Source organism: Ranitomeya imitator, chromosome 8, assembly GCF_032444005.1.
Source record: "Ranitomeya imitator isolate aRanImi1 chromosome 8, aRanImi1.pri, whole genome shotgun sequence".
NCBI lineage: Eukaryota > Metazoa > Chordata > Amphibia > Anura > Dendrobatidae > Ranitomeya > Ranitomeya imitator.
Genome location: NC_091289.1, coordinates 35788028 through 35813878, shown reverse-complemented (window position 1 = coordinate 35813878; position 25851 = coordinate 35788028). Strand labels below are relative to the sequence as shown.

Here is a 25851-nt window from a genome sequence, read left to right as displayed (position 1 = left end):
TCTCAAAAAGCCTCAGCAGTCAGTGTTAACATTGCACGTTTTCTATTACTTATTTTTAATCCAGATTGTAATGTGTTAAAAAAAATGACAATTTAAAAAAAAATACATTTAACAGAAAAACCTGACCTAAACAATAAGTCAATTTCTTAGGATAGCTTCCCTCTTCTTTTTTTTTTAGATGAACTTAAGTGCATACCAGACCTGTTTGGATCATAGTTGCCAACTTTTCATGACAAGCATGCAGGAGATGTTTGTTCTGACGCCTCTACTCGCACACACGTTTACCACCTCTGTTACACAATTCTCGTACCCCCTCAATCACCCTGATTAAAAAAAAATCCAGAATACCTGGTTTCGGGGAGGTTTTGGGTAGATTTGCTCACTCTTCCATATGTCTGGGTGGGGCATGTCCTCTTATTCTAGGAACGACCCATATGTTCCAGGAAAGCTGGCAAATAAGGTCTTGAGCCACTATACAGACAAAGGTAACAGGAAACACTTCTTAATCTTTAAATTGAAGTTTTTCATTGAGTCCAATTGCACCCGATGGAAAACATCTGGCCCCTCGCTCCGTGTGTATAAAATCCGGTTCCTCACCATGCTGTCTGCTTTTACGAAAATGTGCCAATGGCTGGTGGTAAAGAGCTCATTGACTCCATAACTGCAGAGTCCAGACTTCCTCCTGGTATAAAAACTGTGCCCCCTCCCAGAGCTTCATGGCATGGGCTTCCATGGTTGAGCAGTTGAATGCCGCCTTATATCGCCAATGTCATGTGTCCAATGGTGTGATGAAAAGCGAAAGCCAATGGATTCTGGAGTGCTCTGTGAAGTGATGGACCACCCTTCTCTATCTGGCGTCTGATGGACAAGTCTGGATTTGGTGAATGCCAAGAGAACGTTAACCACCTGACCGCATTATGCCAACTGTACAGTTCGGTGGCAGAGAGATAATGCAATAGAGATGGTTTTCAGGGTTTGGTTTGAGTGGAGTGAAATCTTAATGTTTCAGCATACCAATTAGACAATTGTATCTTCCAACTTTGTGGGAACAGTTTGGAGAAGGCCCTTTCCTGGTCCCCATGATTGTGCCCAGTGCACAAGTTCCATACCGTACATATGGTTGGTGGGAGTTTGGTGTGGAAGAACATTTCCAGCACCACTGAGCCCTAGTCACACCTTTGGGATGAATTAGAATGGAAATTACGAGCCCAACCCTCTCATCAGTCCAACATCAGTATCTGACTTCACAAATGCCCTTGTTGTTGAAGGGGCAAACATTCCCTAGACACCCCTAAAGTCTTTTAGAAAGTCTTCCTAGAATAGTGTTATAACTGCAAAGTGGGCACCAACTCCTTGTTGCTGCCTTTGGATTTAGAATGGAAGGTCGGAAAAGTTCACGTAAGATCAAATGTGAATGTGTCCCAATACCTTTGTCCTTATAGTCCTCATTCTGCAGCATATCTAGACTGACATACAATTCCAGCCCTAGGAAAGATACATAGAGACATCCATATGTATTATCATCCACCAAGTATCCAATTTATATTTCTAATAATTTGGCCGAAGTCGCAAAATGACAAAGATTAATGTATCTGGAATAAAAAAGTTATGTATATAAGGAAGTAATATCCGTTGCCCTTTTACAATCTAATACCTCTGTAGACATGATAAAGGTCCAGTATCAGCGGTCTGGTGATTAAATGCCTGAAATCAATTCTTTGTGACCAGTCCTTTTACAAAGTATGTCAGAAATGTGCAGATACAAGGAATTGTAAATCTTCTTACATATTCCTCGTCCCTCCCACACGCGCATAGAGTCTTCGGAAAATTTGTGGCTAACCACCGTCAACCTTACTTCCTTCTATAGTTGCATTTGCTGAGCTCGGAGTAACTCAATAGCTACCGGAAGGACTGAACTACAGATGAGAATCCGAGCAGAGACGATCTGAAGATTTAAAGGACTTAAAGCTCAGAAATTAATAACGAACGTGTAGGAGCAGGTCACTAGGAGGAATGCCAATGACTCCTTCTCATACTGTTAAAGCGGATTATATATTATTTCATGCAGATGGCTGTGTGCACAATGGGAATGATAAAGGGCACCGATGTGACTGGAGAGATTTTTTAATTATGCTTCTGCAAGAGGTCAGGTCATCATGTTCTTACACCGGCCGTGTAAGATTATTCAGCTGGATGAGGATGATATTGATAAGATTAATGATGATGATGAGTACATAGAAATCAAGAGACTATAAATTAGCAAACTCAAACGAGGTGGTCTGATACCAATAATGCCCTTAATAAATATCTATCTTTAAGCCTTACCACTTTTGTAAATTTGCTTTATTATTACCGTATATTTCCTATCTTCACTCCTTTCCTACTAATTCCTATGTATGATTTTTTTTCTTTACTTCCTGTAACATTTTGTTTCAGGGGAGTTTCAAATGAGACATCACAGGAGAATGGCCCTGAAGTCACTTCCCCACAGTGTTATTACCCCTCCATGGAACAGGACATCATAAAGGGGCAGACTTACCATAGCTTTGTCACTGCCATCCCCTAATGAGGTCCTATTTCAGGGGGATGTGATGGAGAAGTGATGATGGCTTTGGTGGCCGCTGTCCAAATCTTCAGCGACCGCCAGAACACTTCTGACCCTCCGCATGCTTCTAAAATGGTCGCCCCCACAGTCTCTGCTAAGGCTTCTTTCACACTCCCATCGGTACTTGGCCATTACAAAGCGATGGACGTTGGTGAAATTGTGCCAAACGTGAGCAGCGGATGCAGTTTTTCAATGCGTCTGCTGCTCATGCTAAAGTCCCGGGGAGGAGATGGCGATATCCGCCCGGGCATGCGCAGTCCAAATAGCAGGATGCAACGTACGAAAAAACGTTCCCTTGAATGTTTTTTCGCAACGACGGGCTGCCAAAACCCGACGCATCCAGTGAACGACGCATGCAACATATGGTAATGCAAGTCTATGGGGAAAACAACGCTAATGCAGGTCTATGGGGAAAAAACGCATCCTGCGGGCAACTTTGCAGGATGCATTTTTTCTCCAAAATAACGCATTGCGACGGTGGCCAAACAACGGGAGTGTGAAAGAAGCCTAACACTGACACGTCCCTGAATTCCCCAGATTGAGAGGTCATCAGGGTGCAGTGATAGAAGCAGGGTGAGTAACAGAAGAACAGCAGTGCCTCCCTCATGAAGATTATTCGTTGGAGTGCAGTTCTGCTGTCATTCACCTTCCTTCCATCACCGCCATCTCTTTCCATGAACTGAGCTGTCATCAAGGGTAAGTGATAGAAGCAGTGTGAATGACAGCAGAGTTGACCCATAGCTTCCATCATGCCAGGAAACAAATAGTTAACAGGAAGCTGTGCTGCTACCACTCACCCTGCTTCTATCACTGTCCCCTGATGACAAAGGAGAAAAATGATGGCAGCGTCGGAAGCAGAGACTGTGGCGGTGGTGACTGAAGATGCAGGTGGCGGGCAAAGATGTGTGGCGGGCAAAGATGTGTGGTGGTGGCGATGTCCTGAAACAGGACGTCACCAGGGGACGGCAGTGACAGAGACTGTGCTAAGTGCCTGCAGCACCACTAACTGAAGATGTCCTGTCATGGGGAGGTGATAGAAACTGTGGGGAAATGACTGCAAGCTAAAAGTCACAAGTAGTAAAGAAAAGAAGACAAATATAAGGATTATTAGGATAGAGGGAACGGTAGGGAACTTTATAATAAAGCAAATTTAAAAAGTGGTTAAGGGTTGCATATAGATTTAATACTTTTAAGGAATATGTACCGGACCACAGTTTTAACCCCTCAGTAATTTTTTATTCCAATCCGTTCCCCTCGAGTATGTGACACTACTCCCACTGGCCATGTAGCTGCTGCACTCTGGCCCACTCCTATATTTTGTAGAGGAGGACATTGAGAAGAATCGAATGAATGCAAAAGATGAAAATCTTACCTACTGGAGCGTGGGGCGGAAGGATTGCATTTGGGCACTAGTGCCATGGCATGGTACTTAGGTAAGGGTAGGCCCCAGGTTTAGGAGGGGACTACGAGATACTTGGGATAAAGTGGTTGCCAACCACTTCCAGGAGTCTCTAAAGCTGGAAACTGACTGTACGGGCATTTTAGGCTTTTAGTTTCCGGTTCAGTTTGAGCAGAATTACATTAAGAAGATGTGCCCCCGAGCGCTGTTCCTGGAGGATAGCCTTACACGAGGTGTATGGGAAGTTTGTGACAAAATTCAGTGGGGAACACGGGAGAAATGGCCTTTTAGTTGATGGGACCAGTTAGCTGGCCCAAGATGGGGTGGGGTTATGGGCCAGTTCTTGATTGGCAGCACCTTGACAAAGCTAAGAAAAAGAGAAGCTTCAGCGATGCAGAAGAGCATAGAAGAGACAGATTTCAGCACAGAGGATTGACAACCGAGGAAGTGCAAGTAGCGGCTGTGCTCGACCACGGCAGGAATGGACATCAAGAGAGACTATGTAAGGCGGCAGGGGAAGAGTTCCAGCTCTGTGTCACTTACTGGACTGCTGGCTGTAGTTTTCATAAAATCACCGTTTTTTCTGCTGCAGATCTAGCAGTTCTCTGAATGCCGAGCTCTGTATAACCCCGCCCACACCACTGATTGGCAGCTCCCTGTGTACACTGTGCATAGGCAGAAAGCTGCCAATCAGTGATGGGGGTGGGGTTATACAGAGGAGGATGATTACATGGCTGCAGGTTTAGTAATCCTTGAGTGATAAAATTACTGTTTTAAACTATAGAACTTTTTCTTTTTTACGTTTTATTTTTTTCCTTTATAAAAACTCCCAGAAATTAAATTTAACGTTATGAGAAAAACCTTTTACTAGACATTAAATACCAACCTTGAGGTTTTTCTAGATTTGACTTCCTGATTGGATGAGCTTTTGCCCGTGGCTTTTTTCCAGTTTGCTGAATACATGGTACCGGGCTCGTGTGCGGAGCTTTTCCAAATGGACTTAATTCAACATGACACTTCACTTGGAAAGTGGTATAGCCACAACCTGGAAAGACAAATAAATAACACTTGATTATTTTGGGGGTAAGAAAATGCCAAAAACATCAGTAAATAAATATTTTTACCAATTACCATAATCAATCTCCGTAAAATGGGAGTAGCAGTTCACTGTAGCCCCATGTACCTTTCCCGTAGATGTTGTCAACCTACATAGCCTAAAAGGCGGCATAACACTACCAAACAAATAAGTACTTATGCCACAGTATACCTAGGGCGTCATGAGAAAAAAAAGTCATGTATTATTAGACCTTCAGAGTCACTCAAATTAAAATTCACAATGTCAGTGTTAATGAAGGGGCATGACGGGGTAAGGCTATTTTCACAAATCAGGTTTTCGCCGTCAGGCTCAATCCGGCTAAATTAAAAAAATGTTGCAGCTGGATCCGTTTTTTTCCCATAGACTTGAATTAGTGCCGGATTGCACCGGATGACATTGCGTTTCGTCCGGTTTTCGCCGGATCCGGCAAATCTGCCGTTTCCAGTTTCGTCCATAGCAATGTTTTTGGTCTCCGGCAAAAAAGCTGGAAGCGCCGGATCTGGCACTTCCGGCTGTTTGCTAGAATGGAAGCCTATGGGAGCCGGAAGGTGCCGGATCCGGAAAATGACGGATTCCGGCGCCGGATTCCGTTTTTTTTTTAAACTGAGCATGCTCCAAATTTTTTCATCCAATTATCTGGATATGCTAGTCGGATCCATCGAAAAAACGGATCCGTTGCATCAGTTTTTCACAATCTGCGCCGGTTCCATTTTTTCCAACATTCGCCGGATTGTGCCTGATGTAAAAAACCTGATGTGTGAAAATAGCCACAGTTGTGCCGACTATACTATTTAATGAATTTGGTGTGCGCCTAGTAAGAAATCCTACTCCGGTCAGGGAATGGAGTAATGTTTTTGCTGTAAATTACTCCACTAGAGTGGCATAACTTTTGAGGATTTCGGTGGGTATCACTACACTCCGTTATGCTCATGCTCCTTCCAATTTGGCAGAGCGGTCCAAGACAGGAAAAACGCCAAAATTCAAAATTTTTGGCACAACTTTATACTCTCAAAAATGTTTCTGACTTTTCAATTTCCAGAAAATTGGTGTAAATATTTTGCTAAATCGGCCCCAAAATGGTCATTCATTAGCATCTGTATGAAGGTTGCCCTCCACCCTAGAGTTCTTGGCTAAACGTTGCCTTTATACACATGCCAGACATATCGGATGGCGGCTTACCTCCCTTGAACACAAAGGATTAGGCGGCGCAGACACGGATTGCTTACGTCTCACAATCTTGAGAACAGACCCAATCTTGAGCCGCTGAAAAAAGAAGAGTTGGCCGGATATGCGCTAGTCTCACTTCTATGGGAGGTCTGAAAACGGTCAAGATCAGGTATGTTAAGGACTCCCATAGAAGTGAATAGAGGTGCATCAGAAAATGTTGAAAGTGGGGAGTATAAGATAACTGGACAAGAGCATAGAAAAATAAGTGCCCCCTATCCCTCAAGCCACAGGTATTTTCCAATGCTTTCCTCCTTTTCATCTTGATTTACTTCTTTGTAGGCCAACGAGGATGTACTTGTGCCGGTTACATTTATCAACTACTCTACTTCCTGCGCTTCAATCGTATCACTTTACTATGTACTAGTAATAAAATTCACGAAAGAGAAGGAGCATAAGTTGGTATGTGTGCAATGTGTAAGACAGGACATTCACACGGTGGCCATTTCACAGACAAAACCCAAGAAAAAGGAAAAAAAAGAAGAGTATATACCCTATAGTAAGTAAATAACTAAATAGTAAGAGTATAAACCCTATAGTAAGTAAATAACTAAATAGTAATAGTATATGCAAATAACATAGGGGACTTAGTTATCACTATTTTCATCAAAGAAAGCGTAAAAGCCGTCCCACCACGACAAGGTGACCCAATCGGGACAGTCCCATCCTATCACTAGTATTAAAATCTCACCTTTTACATAACCATAATAGCTAAACACTGCACCGGGCTTGTGAAAAACTAAATGAAAAGGAGAAAGCAAATTGAATGGTAAACAGGATTTTCTTTTCAAAAGTAAAATAAAAGATTTGTGCAAGTGAGTAGGAGCGCATTCAGCATACACTGGAATAAAGGCTGACAAACCGCACAATGCTACACAATACAGACAATAAGATACTTTCATATAAACAATGATCGGGTAGAATAGGAGACTGGCAAGTGGCACAACCTTACATAAAAGCTCATGGTAGTAAATGCTCATAAAAAGGTTTTTAGAAATTAGATTACGGTACTTTTTTTTCCCCATAAGGCCACCATTTTTTGTCCTTGGTTCAGCCAAATTCTAAACCAGGTCGGACCGGCAATAAATAGCTATTGACTGTCTATAAGAAGCTATAGATAGCTGTAAAGTCACGGAGGAGCCTTATAAAAGATTCATCACTGTATAACATTTTTATCCATCTTAAATTTGTCTTTACAAACGGAATTTCATTTAATGGTGAATTGTCATATGTTCACTCCTATCTGTGCACAGCATGTTATAAAGCAGGATTGATATATAGGTCTGTTAGTACAACTGCTGCTGCATTAATTGCTCTATCCTTGCTTAGGAGTCCAGTGGGTGGTCATTTTGACTGATATTTCCTAGCTTTGGAGTGCAGTGGGTGGTCCTATTGAATGCTCTTCCCTTGCTTAGGAGTCCAGTGGGTGGTCCTATTGACTGCTCTGTCCTTGCTTAGGAGTCCAGTGGGTGGTCATTTTGACTGATATTTCCTAGCTTTGGAGTCCAGTGGGTGGTCCTATTGAATGCTCTTCCCTTGCTTAGGAGTCCAGTGGGTGGTCCTATTGACTGCTCTGTCCTTGCTTAGGAGTCCAGTGGGTGGTCCTATTGACTGCGCTTTCCTTGCTTAGGAGTCCAGTGGGTGGTCCTATTGAATGCTCTTTCCTTGCTTAGGAGTCCAGTGGGTGGTCCTATTGACTGCTCTGTCCTTGCTTAGGAGTCCAGTGGGTGGTCCTATTGACTGCGCTTTCCTTGCTTAGGAGTCCAGTGGGTGGTCTTATTGACTGCTCTTTCCTTGCTTAGGAGTCCAGTGGGTGGTCATTTTGACTGATCTTCCCTTGCTTAGGAGTCCAGTGGGTGGTCCTATTGACTGCTCTGTCCTTGCTTAGGAGTCCAGTGGGTGGTCCTATTGACTGCTCTGTTCTTGCTTAGGAGTCCAGTGGGTGGTCCTATTGACTGCTCTTTCCTTGTTTAGGAGTCCAGTGGGTGGTCCTATTGACTGCTCTTAACTTGCTTAGGAGTCCAGTGGGTGGTCCTATTGACTGCTCTTCCCTTGCTTAGGAGTCCAGTGGGTGGTATTATTGACTGCTCTGTCCTTGCTTAGGAGTCCAGTGGGTGGTATTATTGACTGCTCTTCCCTTGCTTAGGAGTCCAGTGGGTGGTATTATTGACTGCTCTGTCCTTGTTTAGGAGTCCAGTGGGTGGTCCTATTGACTGCTCTTCCCTTGCTTAGGAGTCCAGTGGGTGGTCCTGTTGAGTGATTGACAGCTTTGCCTGTAAGAGTGTACATCGCGAGATACAGTAGATGTCTATCACTACGAAGGACCACCCACTGGACTCCTGAGCATGGAAATAGCAGGGGTATAAATGAATAAAATAGAGACGATACTAATTCTTAACTAGTTAAACAACATATTAATCTGCTCAGCTGCTCCTACTCGATGTCTTGCTCCCGGTAGAGCAAAAAGCAAATGTATCAGGATTATAGTTAAGCAGAATATGTATGCAGCATTTCAATTATGCATTTTCCATGTTTTTTTTTAACACATTGGTTATGCAAAAGTATCCGATCCAGAGGTTAAAAACTTGGAAACAAGATGGTACCCACTATACTTCACCTGGTGGGAAACGGAGAATCTAGCCAGGAAGGCTTAATCATTATTTTGTCTTGTTTTTTCATAAAATCAATAGATATAGAATGTTTTAAATAAATATATCTTAAAAAAGAAATCTGCCTCTTTCTCCTCCTGCACTCGTCATTCATTTTTAAAATTCTCGCCTCACCAGTAAAATGTGTCTTCAGCTAATACAGCCTGCCCCATTACTGAGATAGGAGAGGGCAGTTGGTGCTTATAAAGTTCTATGGAGACCTGTAACTGTTTCAGGAGAATGCCTCTAGCTCCTCCCATCTCCATAGAACCTTACAAGCACTAACTGTCATCATGAATCCATGAATTGACACCGAAAGATCAATACGGGAGGAGACCAAATTTATTTGATAAGAAATTGCTTGTTTTCATGTACAATATTGATTTATGAAATTAATATGAAAATGGCGGCGACACTTTCAGCACTGCAGGAGCGGCCTTACGTTGGCGTCTATACGAGTGCAATTCAAACATAGAACAAAAAGAAATAAATAAAACTAGAAAAAAAATAATAACTGAACAAGCTGCACTGTACATAATGATCATGAGCAGATGATGAAATCTCGGCTGTGCTACAAGACATTTGGTGCTAAACAGTTGGCTCGGCGTACAGCTATATTCTCAGAATTTCCCGAAATGACTCTGATCACCGCGTAACCCTTTATACACAACTAATGGCTTTTCCCAATTATTGGAGACATATATTTTAAAAGATTCTTCGGTTTAATTTTGTTGTAGAAGACCCATGGTCCAAAAAAAGTCTACATTGTTTACTTGGCAGCCTTCATACTAAAAGGACTAAAACATTGGCGGACTATCCTTGTCATCGACCATCAGTGACAAATTATTAATGGTTGGAATTAATCTTCAGAGGCACTTTGGTATTGCAGCTTATCAGGCACACAAATAATACCGTCATTGGAAGTTTTATGTCCTAAATCAATAGTACACGTGAAAATAAGAAACTTTATCATTTCTCTTATTTGAGAAATCCGCTTCTTTCTCCTCCTGAATGGCTCATTCCTTCCAAAAATTCTCAATACATGGGAAATTCTGCACTCACTGGAGACGGATTTTAGTCATTACTGAGATAGAAGACAGTTGGTGCTCATAAGGTTCTATAGAACTTGCAGCAGAATGTCTGTCGGCTTCTGGCTCCTCCCCTCTCCATAGAACTTTATAAGCACCAATTGTCATCTCCTATATCAGTAATGGCAAAGCCTGTCTTTACCGATTACACGTTTTGCCCTTTAATTGAGAGTGTAAGATCACCCTGGGAGGAGAAAGAAGGAGACTTCTCTGATAAGATATATTACAAAGTTCCTTATTTTCATGTGTACTATTGATTTAGGACATAACGATGGTACTAAATAGGACAGGAGGCGGCATAAGGCGTAGCCTCCCATATGGATAAGGCCGGGGTACGTTCCGAAGGTTGAACCTTCACACTAAAAGAATAGGCAATCAGTGCTTAGGTCATGAAGAACCTAATTAAAGACCCCTGATTGGTGGAGACCATGAATTATATTGAAAGGCTTCTGTAAGCGTGGCGGACTGTGCTGCGGTGTTCCTACCCCTGAAAACACCAATCGCATCAATATTGTATAATGTGAACAGTGTCATGCGTCTCTATGCATTAAGTGTGTAATGTGATATGGTGTAGTATAAGTACTGATAATATAGTAACGTGAAGTATAATACGCATAGTGTGTGGCAGTGTTATATGACATGTTGGTAATGTGTAATGGAAGGACAATAGGCTTAGTACAGACTGTTCTAGGATAATAACTGTAGTTAGCTGAAGGTATAGGATAAGATACAGGTAATGTTTGGGACAAGCCCACAGAGGGAGGGGCTAGTTCTCGTGAAAAGCAGGCACTTCCTGGAAGTGACTCAGATAGGGAAGTACAGCGACAACATCAAGTTCAGGTGCAGTGGGCTGCTAGGGACAGCGAGCTGCTAGGGACAGCATGTACCCATCATAGCAGACAATGGGACGCCATATTGGAAACTCATGCAGACATTCAGGCAATGTCAGGAGCTCAAGGTCCGGCATAGGGGCTGAAGGGGATCTTGTGTTCTCTGGTGCATGGGGGAAATTGGAAGGTGACGGATCCCAGGTGCACTACTGAACTGGACAGGAAATCCCTGGGGCTGACGGGGTCAGTGGGCATAGGGATAGTCCAGGAGGAATGAATGGTAGTGCCGAATAGGTGTTGTTCTAAGTAAATAAGGAACAAAAAGTGCCGTGCCCTTTCCTATGTTACAATTCGATGAACCTAAACTGTCCAGTAAACTTCTGATGGTTGAAATGAACTTGGTGTCCCCCAAGTTGTGCGCGGCGGCTCCTGAAGATGGAGGAATGGAGACAGCGAAGGTCAGGGCGCTATGAAGCAATAGCTCGGCCATGGCTGCCGCCCGCGGACACTTTACACATGGACCCCTATTTATCCAATGGGCACACCATGGACAGGCATTAACATTGAAGTATATGGAACAATATCATAAAGCTACATCATATAATAAACCCTGCACCGTGGGATGAAAAGGACTATGCATTCTATATCTCGAGATGTTATGACCCCAAGTGAAGAACCAGTTGAGACTGTAGAAACTGATGAGACCATGAGAGAGGTATTTAGGTCAGAGGGAAAGAAGCTGCCTTCAGGAGAGGACAATGAACTCTTCATCCACAGCTCCGTGGCGCGGTCTGGACATTGCCGCTGTATCAGGAGATGTTTTTCTTAATCTTCCGTCTACAAAATGACAGGAATGTGCATAATAATGTGACTGCAGGAAAAGAAAAATCCGCAACGTTCGATCTTACATCTTATTCCTAGAGGATAGAAAAGGTATTTCATATGGAGATTCTTGGCGGTTTCGTTTCGGAACCCGATGGCACAAGTGTTTAGCGATTCTAAGGAACGAATATATACAATGGACTATAATGCAAAGTGACAAATAATTATATAATATCCTTTAGTGTTTCCTCCAATGAAGTGAAAAAAATAACCAAACCCCAAGTGTTCAATCAGCTCCAGCGACAACGCTCCCCATAGTCATCAACAATTTATTTTTACTTCTCTGTTCCGATGACATGTGTATCAACATGACTGATGCGGTCAATCACTAAGACCAGTAATTGGCTGCAGCGGTCACTTGTATTAATCAATATTAGACTTTTTTTTTTCCCCTTTAAGCCATGTTGCTATGTGCAAAAAAACAAAAACGTTTTCATGCTTTTTTTCCAATGCCAAAATACAAAACTATAATAGCAAACTGGCTTTGATTATCACATTTTCCACATTTGTGATGCATTTCTTTGGTTGAGGTTTGAATTACCATTATTTTAATGTCTTTTAGCACAGAAACGCTGGTATTCTGCAGTTGCATTCCATCTCAAATTTACAGAGAATCTATGAACCCTCCCAAAACCACATTGATGCATGCAGGTCTTTAAAATTTAAATCCATCGACACCTTTATATCTTCTATCTGTTGCTGCAAGCTCAAGAAATAAGCAGTTTCATTCATATGTAAAAGAGGCGATAAGTGCTCTGGGTGTGGCATAGCTTTTAAATAAACACAGCTTTCTGAGGTTGTTTCTCCACCCAGCACCAGCCTCTTTAGCATGATTGACAGTGTAGTGTCTGTGTGAAGTCAGCCAAGGACATCAGACAGTGAACTACTAATCAAGCTAAAGAGGCTGGTGTTGCGGGGGGGGGGGGACAACCACAGAATGCAAAGGCTTAATTAGTGATCTGTTACATCCAGAGCAAGTAATGACTCATTGGCATATGAATGAAACTGCTAATTGCTTGGGAGAGCAGCAACAGATAGAAGATTAAAAGATGTTGATGGATTAACATTTCGTTATTTATTCATTTATGTTATTTACGATGAAGCACTGAGTGTAAAAAAATCTTCATACACTGACTGGGTCTTTTCAATAAAGAGCCAACACCATCAAAAGTATTGACTATAGATAATTAAGTCTGAAAAAAAGTCAAACTGCCTATATTTGACCCACAGCTCCTTCAGGTTGTGGAATATGGGTCTGTTGTTCATAATTTTAGGTTATATATTCATATACAATTAATAAAGTAATGTAGGGAAATAAAGGTGCATTGCATGGCCTATAAGTATCCTTACACAAAAAGCAACATGTTTTTAAATTGAGATAAGTCTCCTTAGACAGAGAGTGTCATGTCCTTAAATCGAGATAATATGTCTCCTCACATGGAGAGTGACGTGTCCTTAGATGGAGATAAGTCTCCTTACACAGAGAGTGTCATGTCCTTAGATCAAGATAATACATCTCCTTAAATGGAGAAGGACATGTCCTTTGATGGAGATAAGTCTCCTTACATGGAGAGTAACATTTTTTGGTGGAGGTAATAAGTCTCCGTACACAGAGAGTAACATGTCCTTATATCGAGATAGTAAGTGTCCTTACATGGAGAGTAACATGTTTTAAGATGGAGATCAGTCTCCTTACACAGATTGACATATCCTTAGATCGAGATAATACGTCTCCTTACACGGAGAGTGACATGTCTTTAGATGGAGATACCGTAAGTCTCCTTACACGGAGAGTGACATGTCCCTTGACTGAGATAATAAGTCTCCTTACACAAAGAGTAACAAGAAGAAACATTCCCCCTTAGGCACAGAGTACTCTTATTTTCCGGCTCATTTTTAGTAGCAAGTTATAGGATATATGAAATGCAATGTGTCAATTCATATAATATGTTTCATGATAACATATAGTAACATACATAGTAACATAGTTAGTAAGGCCGAACAAAGACATTTGTCCATCCAGTTCAGCCTATATTCCATCATAATAAATCCCCAGATCTACGTCCTTCTACATAACCTAATAACTGTATGATACAATATTGTTCTGCTCCAGGAAGACATCCAGGCCTCTCTTGAACCCCTCGACTGAGTTCGCCATCACCACCTCCTCAGGCAAGCAATTCCAGATTCTCACTGCCCTAACAGTAAAGAATCCTCTTCTATGTTGGTGGAAAAACCTTCTCTCCTCCAGACGCAAAGAATGCCCCCTTGTGCCCGTCACCTTCCTTGGTATAAACAGATCCTCAGCGAGATATTTGTATTGTCCCCTTATATACTTATACATGGTTATTAGATCGCCCCTCAGTCGTCTTTTTTCTAGACTAAATAATCCTAATTTTGCTAATCTATCTGGGTATTGTAGTTCTCCCATCCCCTTTATTAATTTTGTTGCCCTCCTTTGTACTCTCTCTAGTTCCATTATATCCTTCCTGAGCACCGGTGCCCAAAACTGGACACAGTACTCCATGTGCGGTCTAACTAGGGATTTGTACAGAGGCAGCATAATGCTCTCATCATGTGTATCCAGACCTCTTTTAATGCACCCCATGATCCTGTTTGCCTTGGCAGCTGCTGCCTGGCACTGGCTGCTCCAGGTAAGTTTATCATTAACTAGGATCCCCAAGTCCTTCTCCCTGTCAGATTTACCCAGTGGTTTCCCATTCAGTGTGTAATGGTGATATTGATTCCTTCTTCCCATGTGTATAACCTTACATTTATCATTGTTAAACCTCATCTGCCACCTTTCAGCCCAAGTTTCCAACTTATCTAGATCCATCTGTAGCAGAATACTATCTTCTCTTGTATTAACTGCTTTACATAGTTTTGTATCATCTGCAAATATCGATATTTTACTGTGTAAACCTTCTACCAGATCATTAATGAATATGTTGAAGAGAACAGGTCCCAATACCGACCCCTGCGGTACCCCACTGGTCACAGCGACCCAGTTAGAGGCTATACCATTTATAACCACCCTCTGCTTTCTATCACTAAGCCAGTTACTAACCCATTTACACACATTTTCCCCCAGACCAAGCATTCTCATTTTGTGTACCAACCTCTTGTGCGGCACGGTATCAAACGCTTTGGAAAAATCGAGATATACCACGTCCAATGACTCACCGTGGTCCAGCCTATAGCTTACCTCTTCATAAAAACTGATTAGATTGGTTTGACAGGAGCGATTTCTCATAAACCCATGCTGATATGGAGTTAAACAGTTATTCTCATTGAGATAATCCAGAATAACATCCCTCAGAAACCCTTCAAATATTTTACCAACAATAGAGGTTAGACTTACTGGCCTATAATTTCCAGGTTCACTTTTAGAGCCCTTTTTGAATATTGGCACCACATTTGCTATGCGCCAGTCCTGCGGAACAGACCCTGTCGCTATAGAGTCTATATGAGCTAAACAAGGTGACAAAATCGTTACCTGGCCCCAAAGAAACTACGAACGCGCCTACAGAGCCACCGCTAATTGCAGCCGAAGATCACAGACCTATCAGTGTCAAAGTGAGTGGTCATTACACGACTATTTAACTACCTCTCAGTAGTCACCGTGAGAACCGGTAAAGCTTCATTTCCTATAGTAAACCCTCTCTGCTCATTATCTTGTGTACAAGACAAATAATTACCCGGTTGACCACTTCTTATTACTAAACCTATCTTGTAAACCAAGCAAATGGATTTTACAACAGTGTACAATCAGCTGCCCAAACTGTAGTGGCCGCTTCTCGCAGCGGCAGGTTAGATCTCACGGTGTTACAATGGGCATGTTCCAATTGCATTAATTGGAATGGTAAGAGGCTGGATTATTCTTGCTTTGTGTGGATGTTACAGAAGCATTGCTTTAATACACAGAGAGCCAATTTATTATTTTCTTCTTTTTTTTTTATAACTTTTTTTGTCTTAGATTTTTTTTGTGCCTTTTTCGAGCAAATATAAAATTAGATTAATGTTTTCCGCAATAACGGTACCCAAGCAAAATTTTTAAAAAGTGATGCAATATTTCAAAAAAGTAAAAAAGTGAATTAGGCTAAAAACATCTGGATAACCAAAATTGTGCTAATGATGCAAAAACAGTAAAGTAAACAGACAAAATGAAGTGAAGTTAGCTTTAAGAAAAAACGCCGTTTTCATTTTTATTTTCTAAGTCGATAGTTAACAAAAATAAGCAGCATTGTAATATATTTATTTATTTATTTTCCTCCTGGATTGAGCCTTTCGCTGTCACAATCTGTAAAATGTGTCTTGAGAAAATAAAAACTTTCAGATTAGACATCTTAGATGACAACTGGTGCTCGTAAAGTTCTATGGAGAGGAGAGGGGGAGGAGGAAGGGGAGCTAGATGCAAATATAGATATTCTGCTGCAAGTTCGCCTGAATTGACCGTTAAAATTTGAAAATAATAAGTTTAAAAAATGCAACTGTCAATGCAGGAGAACTTGCAGCAGAATGTTTGCTTCTGCCACTAGCTCCTCCCCATTGATCTTACGAGCACCAACTGACATCTCCTATTTGAGTAATGGACAAATCTTTTTTCGCTGAATACAGATTTTTACTACTGAATACAAAGATTACAAAGTGAAAAATCAAACCAGGAAGATAAAGAAGCAGGTTTATCGGATAAGATATACCACTTATTTTCATGTGTACTATTGGTTTATGACAAAAAAAACGGTTATGGTTTAAAAAAAGAGCAAATTGGATAAAGAATAAAGTGGCAACATAAAAATATCTCTGGCAACCAATTTTGGGCCTATGAGCCAAGCTCACAACATTGACAAATAAAAGAGGATCTGTCACCAAATTTCACAATACAAATTGAAAACATTGCCAAGTAGATCTCTTGGACCTGATGAGGCTAGAGTAATTACTTTGAAAAGCCATGTGAGAATGGCTGTACAATTCTGATAATAATAGGAGCATTTTAGGAGTCTAATTACGAGAGAGCTCATGAGTCTCATTGTATTCAGTCTCTGTTCACACAACCTGACTGACAGCTGCAGCTTGTACTGAGCAGTGTGAGATCTCAGCAGTGAGGAGGGACACTGAGGAGCAGTTGTCAATAAGGCTAGGCAGGCAGAGATTGAGTTTTACACTTTCAAAAAGGATCATACAACCATTCTAACATGGATTCTCAAAATAAGCACACCTGTCTTACCATGAAGGCATTCAAAATCAGCTGAGGAATCTCCTTTATGGGATTTTTCCCATACAAATAACCATAATCAAGTTATTTCTTTGTACCATGCAGGTAAACCAGTTAGAAAAACTAGACCAAACCAGATATTGTATATAAAGTCAACATTTTCCCTAAAATCGATACTAAACAAATTATTGTTATGTGAGAAAAAAGAAGGCAGCTCACAATATCTAACATTCGGGTGAAAGCCCCCGATAGAACACGGTGTATATTACACCTGATCTGATGGGGAAACAAGTGATAATAAGGAAATTCTATTGTGAAATACACCGGAATGAGAAAAATGGAAAAATTTGTGCACTTTTCACAATGGGTAAAGAAAAGAGACAAATACAATGCGCCCTTTGACAGCACTTCCAGATTAGTAGGTTGAAGAGATGGACTCTGTCTCTAAGCATATAGTTAGCACCTGAAAAAGTGAACTGGGAAGAAGTTTCGTTAAATGTGTGTAGAACTTTCTATGTCTTCCATAAGTCTTTGCACCTTCTATTCTAGAATGTTTGGGAAAATTCCCTCCTGGACACCAAGAGCAAACAGACTGCTATGCTTCATGCGGATAGTCTTAAAAAAAAAATCCAGTATAATGCTTTACAACCAGGTAATCCCCCCCTTGACTTTCTTAGGCTGACAATTCTTTAAAGTAGCAGAAAATCCAGAGATATCCTTCTTTGAGAACGTGAAAGCTTTCTAAAGCCAGATCCTGGTTGTCTATCCACAGGTCTAATGACCCAGCCAGATCATCAGGGAAAATAATAAAAATGAAACACCATGATTGGTTGTGTGTTAAGAATCAAAAATATAAAATCCGACATTGGATGATCAAGATATCGGATCCCATAAAATTATGGACACTTTTAAACCCATCATCAGATTGATGCAGTATCACTTAATTTTGCCTAGTTAAATTTTAGAAGATATCGACTCTTCATGGGGACATCCACTAGGAGGAATTCTTTATGGCTATGCTCCCCGGGAAAAAGCATGTAAACTTGTGTGGGGGTGGTAGAGAATGACTCACATTTGTGCCTGTGAAGACACCAATCGCATCAATGTATTGTAGTGTGAATGTTTTGAGTCTTATGTAAATATTACATAATGTGAATTGTTATGTATTGTATTATGTGTGATAAGAATTGATAATATGTGTTCCTGTATAGTGTGAAGTAATGCAAGACAAGTAATGTAATGCAATGCATAGTAAAGGGTATAGTATTATAAGATAATGTTGTGCAAGGAGGTTCTGCCCAGCAACATATAACAGAGTCAGAAGTAGTTAACTGTCAAGACTAGTCCACAACGGGAAGGGTTAGTATATATAGGGACAGAGATGGGTCCTCGGTGTAATTGAAGTTGTAGTAGACCTAATGTGTGATAAGGACTAACATCTAGTCCGCAGGCTAACAAGGCCGTATGCATTGGGTGACTTGTGGCGGGAGAAGAAAGACTGGACTGAAAAAATTGTGATCCTCGAGCTGTGGTTTAAGTATTGGGACAAGAACAACAAGATGGCTGTAGACCGACTCTTGAACAAGCAGCCCTAGACTGAAAGAGTCGGAATACAGAATAATGACCAGGCCCCTTAGCTGTCAATGTACTACGTTATCTTCATTGGTGTGTGAGAGTAGTCAAGTTCCCGAACAGGTTGTCCACAAGTGTCTGGGAGCACAAGGCTTAACTCCGGTCATGATGGGACCGTTAAGTAGACTAGACGTGGAACCGCTGGAAGGGGGATTGACTTTTATAAATTGTACTGTTGTGTTGGTCTGAGTTGTGCGGGAACTCATAGGACCAGTAACATTGGGAACAACCCAACGGGAACTGAAACGGTGTACAATGATGTGCTGTAAAACTGGAACATATTTGAAGTTATGTGCAGCTATCCCATGTGTAAAGGTGTAACCGAGGAACTGTTGGAATCGCTTGGTAAAGAACTAATGTTTAAGACAAACTGTTGGTCTCTTGAGTTATCTTATGGTCCTGGCCAGCCGAGAACCTGCTTTCCCCCAGAAAGAAGAAAACTCTCTATTACCATCCACAAGTGGCTTCCCGATAAGTCAATGCCAAACTCTAAAAAAAACTTTAAAACAACACCAGCCTCAGCCACTCCATGGACACAACCCAAGGGGCCATCTCTACAAGTCCAGATTCTGGTACTCTGATTAAAGGGTGATGACCAAAGTTCCTCTGGAATCTGCTAGATGGCGTGGCTTGTGAATAACTGCCAGGCTACCATAAACAGGGCGACTTTACAAGTTTGAATGAGGACATTTGGTGTTCCTCATGACTGTGCCCCTTTGAAATAAGGGAGGTCCATAAAGCCATGGTTTGGAGAGTTTACCGTGGATGATCACGACTAGCTGCACAAAGCCCGGACCTCAACCCAATCATACACCTTTGGGATAAACTGAAATGGAGATTGTAAGCCGGCCTCTCCTCCAACATCAGTGTCTGTCCGCACAAATCTTCTTCTAGATAAATAGGCAAAAATATCCACAGACACCTCCAAAATCTTTCAGAAAGTCTTTCCAGGACAGTGGAAGCGGCTATAGCTGCAAAATGGTAACTTAACTCCATTCGAATTCCCAAGGATTTAGAGAAGACAGTAGAAAAAAAAACCTCTTGTAGGCGTAATGTGGAAGAGTCCCAGCACTTTTGTCTGTAGAGCATGGCATAGACTGGAGTTTTTCCTCCTCATTGGTTCTTATCAAATTGATTGTATGTTTTGTACATTGAGAGAAAATGTTGCAGTCGATTGGTCAAAAACATCTGGGTCAGAGGCGCAGAATTGCTAGGAACAAGGTAATAGGCATGAAGTCCATTATTTTGTACTGCAGGCATAGACAAAAAATAAACAAAGGAGGGTACATAGGGTAAGTACTGGTAACAAAGGAGTTCCACAAAGTTAAGAGGGTTCACCGTGAGAGGTTGTGCCACACCATGTAGCCACTGTCTCGCATCCATGGCTGAGCTTGCCAAAGAACAAGACCAATTGGTAATAATAATTTACCCAATTGTTGGTTGGGCATTTCCCAATAAAATTCCAAAACTGACCAGGCACAAGGTGAATAAAACTACTTCTTTATTAAATTTTCAGTACACAAGGCTCAAAGGCCACTTTTTCTGGTGGCGGATCCCACCTTGCACCAGGTCTGTTTTGGAGTTTAGTTGAAACTACCCAACAAACGCTTTGATTTATTTGATAACGTCAACTCAATCTGTTCCGTAACAAAGAAAAACTAAGGCTTAACCTACACCACAATTGTTCCTGCACCATCAATCGATGAAAATTCAGTAGATGAATTAACTTTTGGGCAACTCGACTTGGTGACCTTTTTCGACACCAAAAAAAAACACAAAGATGCAATAGAGAAAATTCATTTTCATTGATTTCTCAGTGTTGCTACTCAAATTTTGGGCAAAAAATGTCAAAATTAAAATCAAAAAGTATAGCCTATGGGTTATCCGCACTCATTAACCCTTTACTGCAAAATATCCAACTATCTATGTAACAAAAAATTTTGTAGCTTTCCTATTTTTTTTGCTCATCATGATTTCACTAATTAGATGTCCTTATTGCATTCTCGGTCTTAATTAGATTATTTACCCCCCTTCACTTAGCAACACCGGCGTTATTTGAAGCGTGCAGAAGTAAATTGAAATGGGGAAGGAAATTAATTAAACTCTTATTTGTCATTCGTTTGGGCTATGACAGTCTGTCGCAAAGGAACATCAACCCACGTATGGATCATCGCGCACGAGATGATCAGTGACAGATTCAGCAAGGCTTTGCTCGTCACACTCCAATCTGAACATTTGTCACGCCACGATGCGGCCAGATCATCATTATATAAGGTTATTGCAGTCGGGAGGTAAAAGGTAGAAAAAAAGGTCTAAATTTTTTACTGTATTTTTCAGCATGACCAGCAATCATCACCTTGAATTATCTGCCAGGCATTAAAAGGAAACGTATCTGAAAATGACCGTAGACGGATATTATCGGACAGTGCTTGCAGAAAAAAACACTTTTGTCTTTCACGGTTTCTTAACATTTTGGTCGGTTCTTTAGATATTAACACTTTTGTTTACAGTTTGTTTCCTTGGAAACCGACCACCACTGCTAGACAGCAGAACACGTGCAGTGTTTACAAGCAATTTTCCATTGATCTTGTAGGACTGTTTCGTAGCTGGCCAGGATCGTTTCATACTGGTTACAGCGACTCCTACTTTCTGCTCTGTTTAGACAACTTTTCATCAATCACATTATCTTCACAGGCAGGGTTACAATGAAAGGTAACACCTACATACAGGAAAAAACAGTATCCAGGAGATGTCACAGCTCACCTCCCTTCCCTCCCTGCACAGTGACCATTGCCCAGATTAAAGCATTCTTAAATAACAATTTTAACAAATAGGGTCTGCGTCAGTCTATGACTCTTAGTGTCCATCTGTGGAACAGGAAGAGTTCAATATTAGAACTAGGGCTAGTGTAAAAAATGCAATATTATCTCTTAAATTGCTAAAAATAGCTGCAGTGATTTTTTTTTAATTATATATATTACTTTTATTTATTTTTTTAATATATATATTTTTCAGTACCTATATTTTTAGCAATTTAAAAAATATATATATTTTTTTTTTTACACTGGTTAGTTTTTATGTTAAATTATTCTTTTTTATTTATACATTTTCATATATTCATTTTCCAATGATATATCCCATTTACAATGTGTTGTCTTCGACAATCACCTGTTTCATACCCATTTTAAGGCATCTGGACATCTTAAAGTGAGATACCCCCACTTGGAACCTCCCGCAATTAACTAAAATTAAGACCCCTTGAAAAGTTGTTTTTGCCCTGGTGGACTGGCCTTTCCAGGTATTCTATGTCTGACCATTTATTTGGTTGGTATGTACATGGGTTTGATATCCTCAACTACAAAAGAAATTGGCCTTACTGGCCAGAGCTTTGCCGCTTACATGGGCTGTTTGTTAGATTATTGCTCGTCACGTCAGCTTCAATTTGCAAAGAGTTTTTCCATCTAGCCCAAAATAATTCCAATAGCCAAATCCATGTGTTATAATGTCACTCCTATAAATAAAAGGAGTTGAATCCACTGGAAAAGTCTGCACCATTTCTGCAACAAAAAGACAAAAAAACAAAGAAAAAAACAACTCTGTAGCATGCTCATTTTTCCATGCCGGAGATTCTCACTCTATACTGATGGTGGGTGGTAATGTACAGATTTAATGGGGGACATTTCAGGAAAAAAGAACAATGGGACCAGAGTTAAAACTAGAAACTACTGTTTAAAAAAAAAAAAAAAAAAAAAGAACCCATGGAGACATGCGCTTCACCGATCATCCAGGTTATGCCTTCTAACTGAGGCAGCACGTTGGCTCAGTAGGTAGCATAAACCCAACCAAGAATACGTTCTGCAAAGAGATTGTATGTTCTCCCCGTGTTTGCGTGGGTTTCCTCTGGGTTTTCTCCAGTTTCCTCCAACACGCCAAAGACATACCGATGGGGGATGTAGCCCCATTGGAGAGTGAGAAAAATGTCTATAAAACGCTCCAGAATCAGTTGCCGCAAAATAAATAAAATATTATGATGTAAGTATTTGCCGAATTCCTATCATCTACCAAATCTGTCCACACCGTGCCACTTCTGCGGCACCAGATGGCGGCGTGTTATGTAATGCAGCTGTGGCAGGAATGAGTACTGGATTGTGAAACACCAAGGATTCTTGTGCTACAATGTGACATCGGATTGCAACAATACTATCATATTTGGCAGGTGACAGCTGTTCAGAGCAATAAAACTATGCTATGTATAAAGAAAAAACACCATCCTTTACAATAAAAAAAAATCCTCTAGATTGTGCTGGGAATACAGCGGGTGAAATAACTATTGAACTTTGTAAATCAATTTTCTTTGTAAATATATTTGTAAAGCTGCTATTGACATGAAATTCTCACCAGATGTCGGTAACAATCCATCGAATCCACACAGGCAAAGAAATCATCCATAAATGTCTATACATTATGTTTCATAATGAGAAATGATACAGGGAAAAAAAAAAAAGTATTGAACATGCTTACTGAAATGTATTTAACACTACATACAACAGCCTTTCATGGTGATGAAGCTTCAAGACGCCTCCTGAATGGAGAAACTAGTCGAAGGCATTGCTCAGGTGCAATTGTGGTACATTCTTCTACACAAACACTCTTCACATCCTGAAGGTCCCGTGGGCTCCTTCTGTGAACTCTGAGCTTTAGTTCCTTCCATACATTTTCTATTGGATTCAGGTCCGGTGATTGGCTTGGCCATTCTAGCAGCTTTATTTTCTTTCTTTGAAACCAATTGAGAGTTTCCTTGGGTGTGTGTTTGGGATCATTGTCTTGCTGAAAGGTCCACCGTGGTTTCATCTTCATCATCCTGGTAGGTGGCAGCTGATTTTTATCAAGAGTGTCTCAGTTCATTTGTAATTTCATCCTTCCTTCAATTATAAGAAGTTTGCCAGTGCCATTTGCTGAAAAACACCCGCACACCATGATGTTCCCACCTCCAAACTTCACTGTAAGTATGGAGTTTTTTGGTGATATGTAGTGCTTTTTAGCCTCCAAACATGGTGTGTACTATGTCATCCAAAAAGTTCAATTCTGGTCTCATCTGCCCAGACTCTATTCTCCCAGTATTTCACAGTCTTCTCTAAATGTTGTTGAGCAAACTTTAAACATGCTTGAACATGGTTTTTGTTCAACAATGGAGTCTTGCGTGGTGAGCATGCATACAGGCCATTGAAGTCGAGAGCATTACTTATTGTTCTCTTTGAAATAATAGTTGCTTATTCCAGGTCTTCTATATAGCTTTCCACAGGTGGTCCTTGGCTCTTAGACAACTCTTCTAAGGGTATGTGCACACGTTCAGATTTTTTTGCGTTTTTTCACGATAAAAACGCGATAACTCATTAAAAACGCATACATTATGCATTCTTTTAGAATGCATTCTGCAATTTTTGTGCACATGATGCGTTTTTTTCCGTGAAAAAAACGCAACGCGGTAAAAAAAAAGCAGCATGTTCATTAATTTTGCACTTTTTTTTGCGTTTTTCCAGCTATTCTATGCATTTGGAAAAAATGAAAAAAAAAAAAACGTTTAAAAAAAACGCATAAAAAATACGCAAAAAACGCATCAAAACCGCGAGAAAAAAATACGCATGCGGATTTCTGGCAGAAATGTCAGGTTTTTGTCAGGAAAGTTTCTGCCAGAAATCCTGACGTGTGCACATAGCCTGATATTTCTTTTCACACCTCCATCGTAAATCTTGCAGGGAGCACTTGGTTGTGGCCCCTTTCTGGTGAAATGTTCTTTCCACTTCAGGATTGCCTCAACAGTGCTCACTGGAACCTTCACTACTTTAGAAATTCTTCTGTAACCAATGCAATCAGGATGTTCTACTAAAATTAGGTCTCAAAGGTCTTGAGACAGCTCACTGGTATAATCAATCACGAGATGTTTCTTGTGTGGCACCTTGGTAGTGAAGCGATGGCCGGGGAACCACCACGGTGCAGGGAGACCACCGTACACAAGATGAGGTGCAAACAACAAAGGGTAAATTTATTGGAAGGCAAGGAATGAAGAAGTATATGAGGAAGGTGCAAACAGTAGTATGCAATGGCAAAAGATAAATTTACAAGAGTTGTTTTCTTTAGCTGGGCCGTCAAGTAGCACCGTGCTCCAACTATTACAGACTCAATATATGTCACACAAGCAAATGCAAACAATAAAGAATGATGCTACTCTACGTATAGCCTCCCTGGCCTCTACTAAGCAGGCCACACGGCTGCAGTGTTCTGTCTATTGAAGCCTACACTAGGCCCTAACATGTGCACAAAACAGGAACAAACTCACAATGATGTTGGGGACTCAGATCCAGTCCGGGGGGGGGGCCCCCAACAGTCTAGTACGGTGGTGCACCAGCTCCATCATACATGGCCTTCTCCTTGCTTTTGGGTCCTGAAGGTGCTCCTGGAAATTGTAAATCCCTTTCTCGGTATCTTTGTGGCTTCTCAAACTATAACAGGACAGCTACCCTTGCTGCACCTGAAGAGTCCGTCTAATTTCACAAGTCCACTCCGTCCCAGGCTGTGGGACCTCTTTTACAGGTACAACCTTAGCACAGATGTTCTCTGCAGCAGCTCCTGCTCACACACTCCCAAGGCTCAACTCTTCCCCTCAGCACAGGGCAGTTCATTTACACAGTCTATTGCAGGGGGAGCAGAACATTCCAACATAGCAGGCAAGGGGGTGCTGTCTCTTAAAGTGGCAGCGTGTTCCTTACTGTCCATAACAGCACCGCCCCCCTACAGTAGGGAGACACCTTTTATAGGCCAGTTGAACTAGCTGATATTTGTCACTAAGTGGCAGGATTGCTTTCAAATTACTGATAGATATCTTACGTTGTCAGGACCTTCCAGGGCTTTTTCCATTTCTCCTCCTTATGTTCAATATTTTTTCCCGGTATCATTTTTCCCTATTGCACATAAATTACTTTCTGGACATCTATAGTTAGATTTCTTTGCCTATATGGATTGGATGGGTTGCTACCGATATATGGTGAGAATTTCATGTCAATAGCCCCTTTACAAATATATTTACTTAGAAAATTGGTGATGTGTTCAATACCTATTTAACCTCCTGTATTCTATAAAATTGCGCATGGTGGTCAATAATATTTTTAATTGAGATACAGAGATCAGTGAATGAATTCAATGCAAATTGCATTCTTGCCAATTCTTTAAGAATT

The 25851-nt window shown here is 41.0% G+C and overlaps 1 protein-coding gene across 4 annotated transcripts in view; it reads right to left on the bottom strand.

Annotated features, from left to right (window-relative positions):
* The window catches only part of FGD3 (FYVE, RhoGEF and PH domain containing 3), a 232319-nt gene that overhangs the window by 86957 nt on the left and 119511 nt on the right, over positions 1-25851 (bottom strand). For 3 of the 4 annotated variants that reach the window (XM_069736733.1, XM_069736735.1, XM_069736736.1), the window contains exon 2: positions 4891-5049. In XM_069736733.1, coding sequence (XP_069592834.1) covers positions 4891-5049 — 159 coding nt within the window. Of the gene's footprint in view, positions 1-348; positions 472-4890; positions 5050-25851 lie in introns of those variants that run through there. The other variant, XM_069736737.1, reaches the window with a different exon arrangement.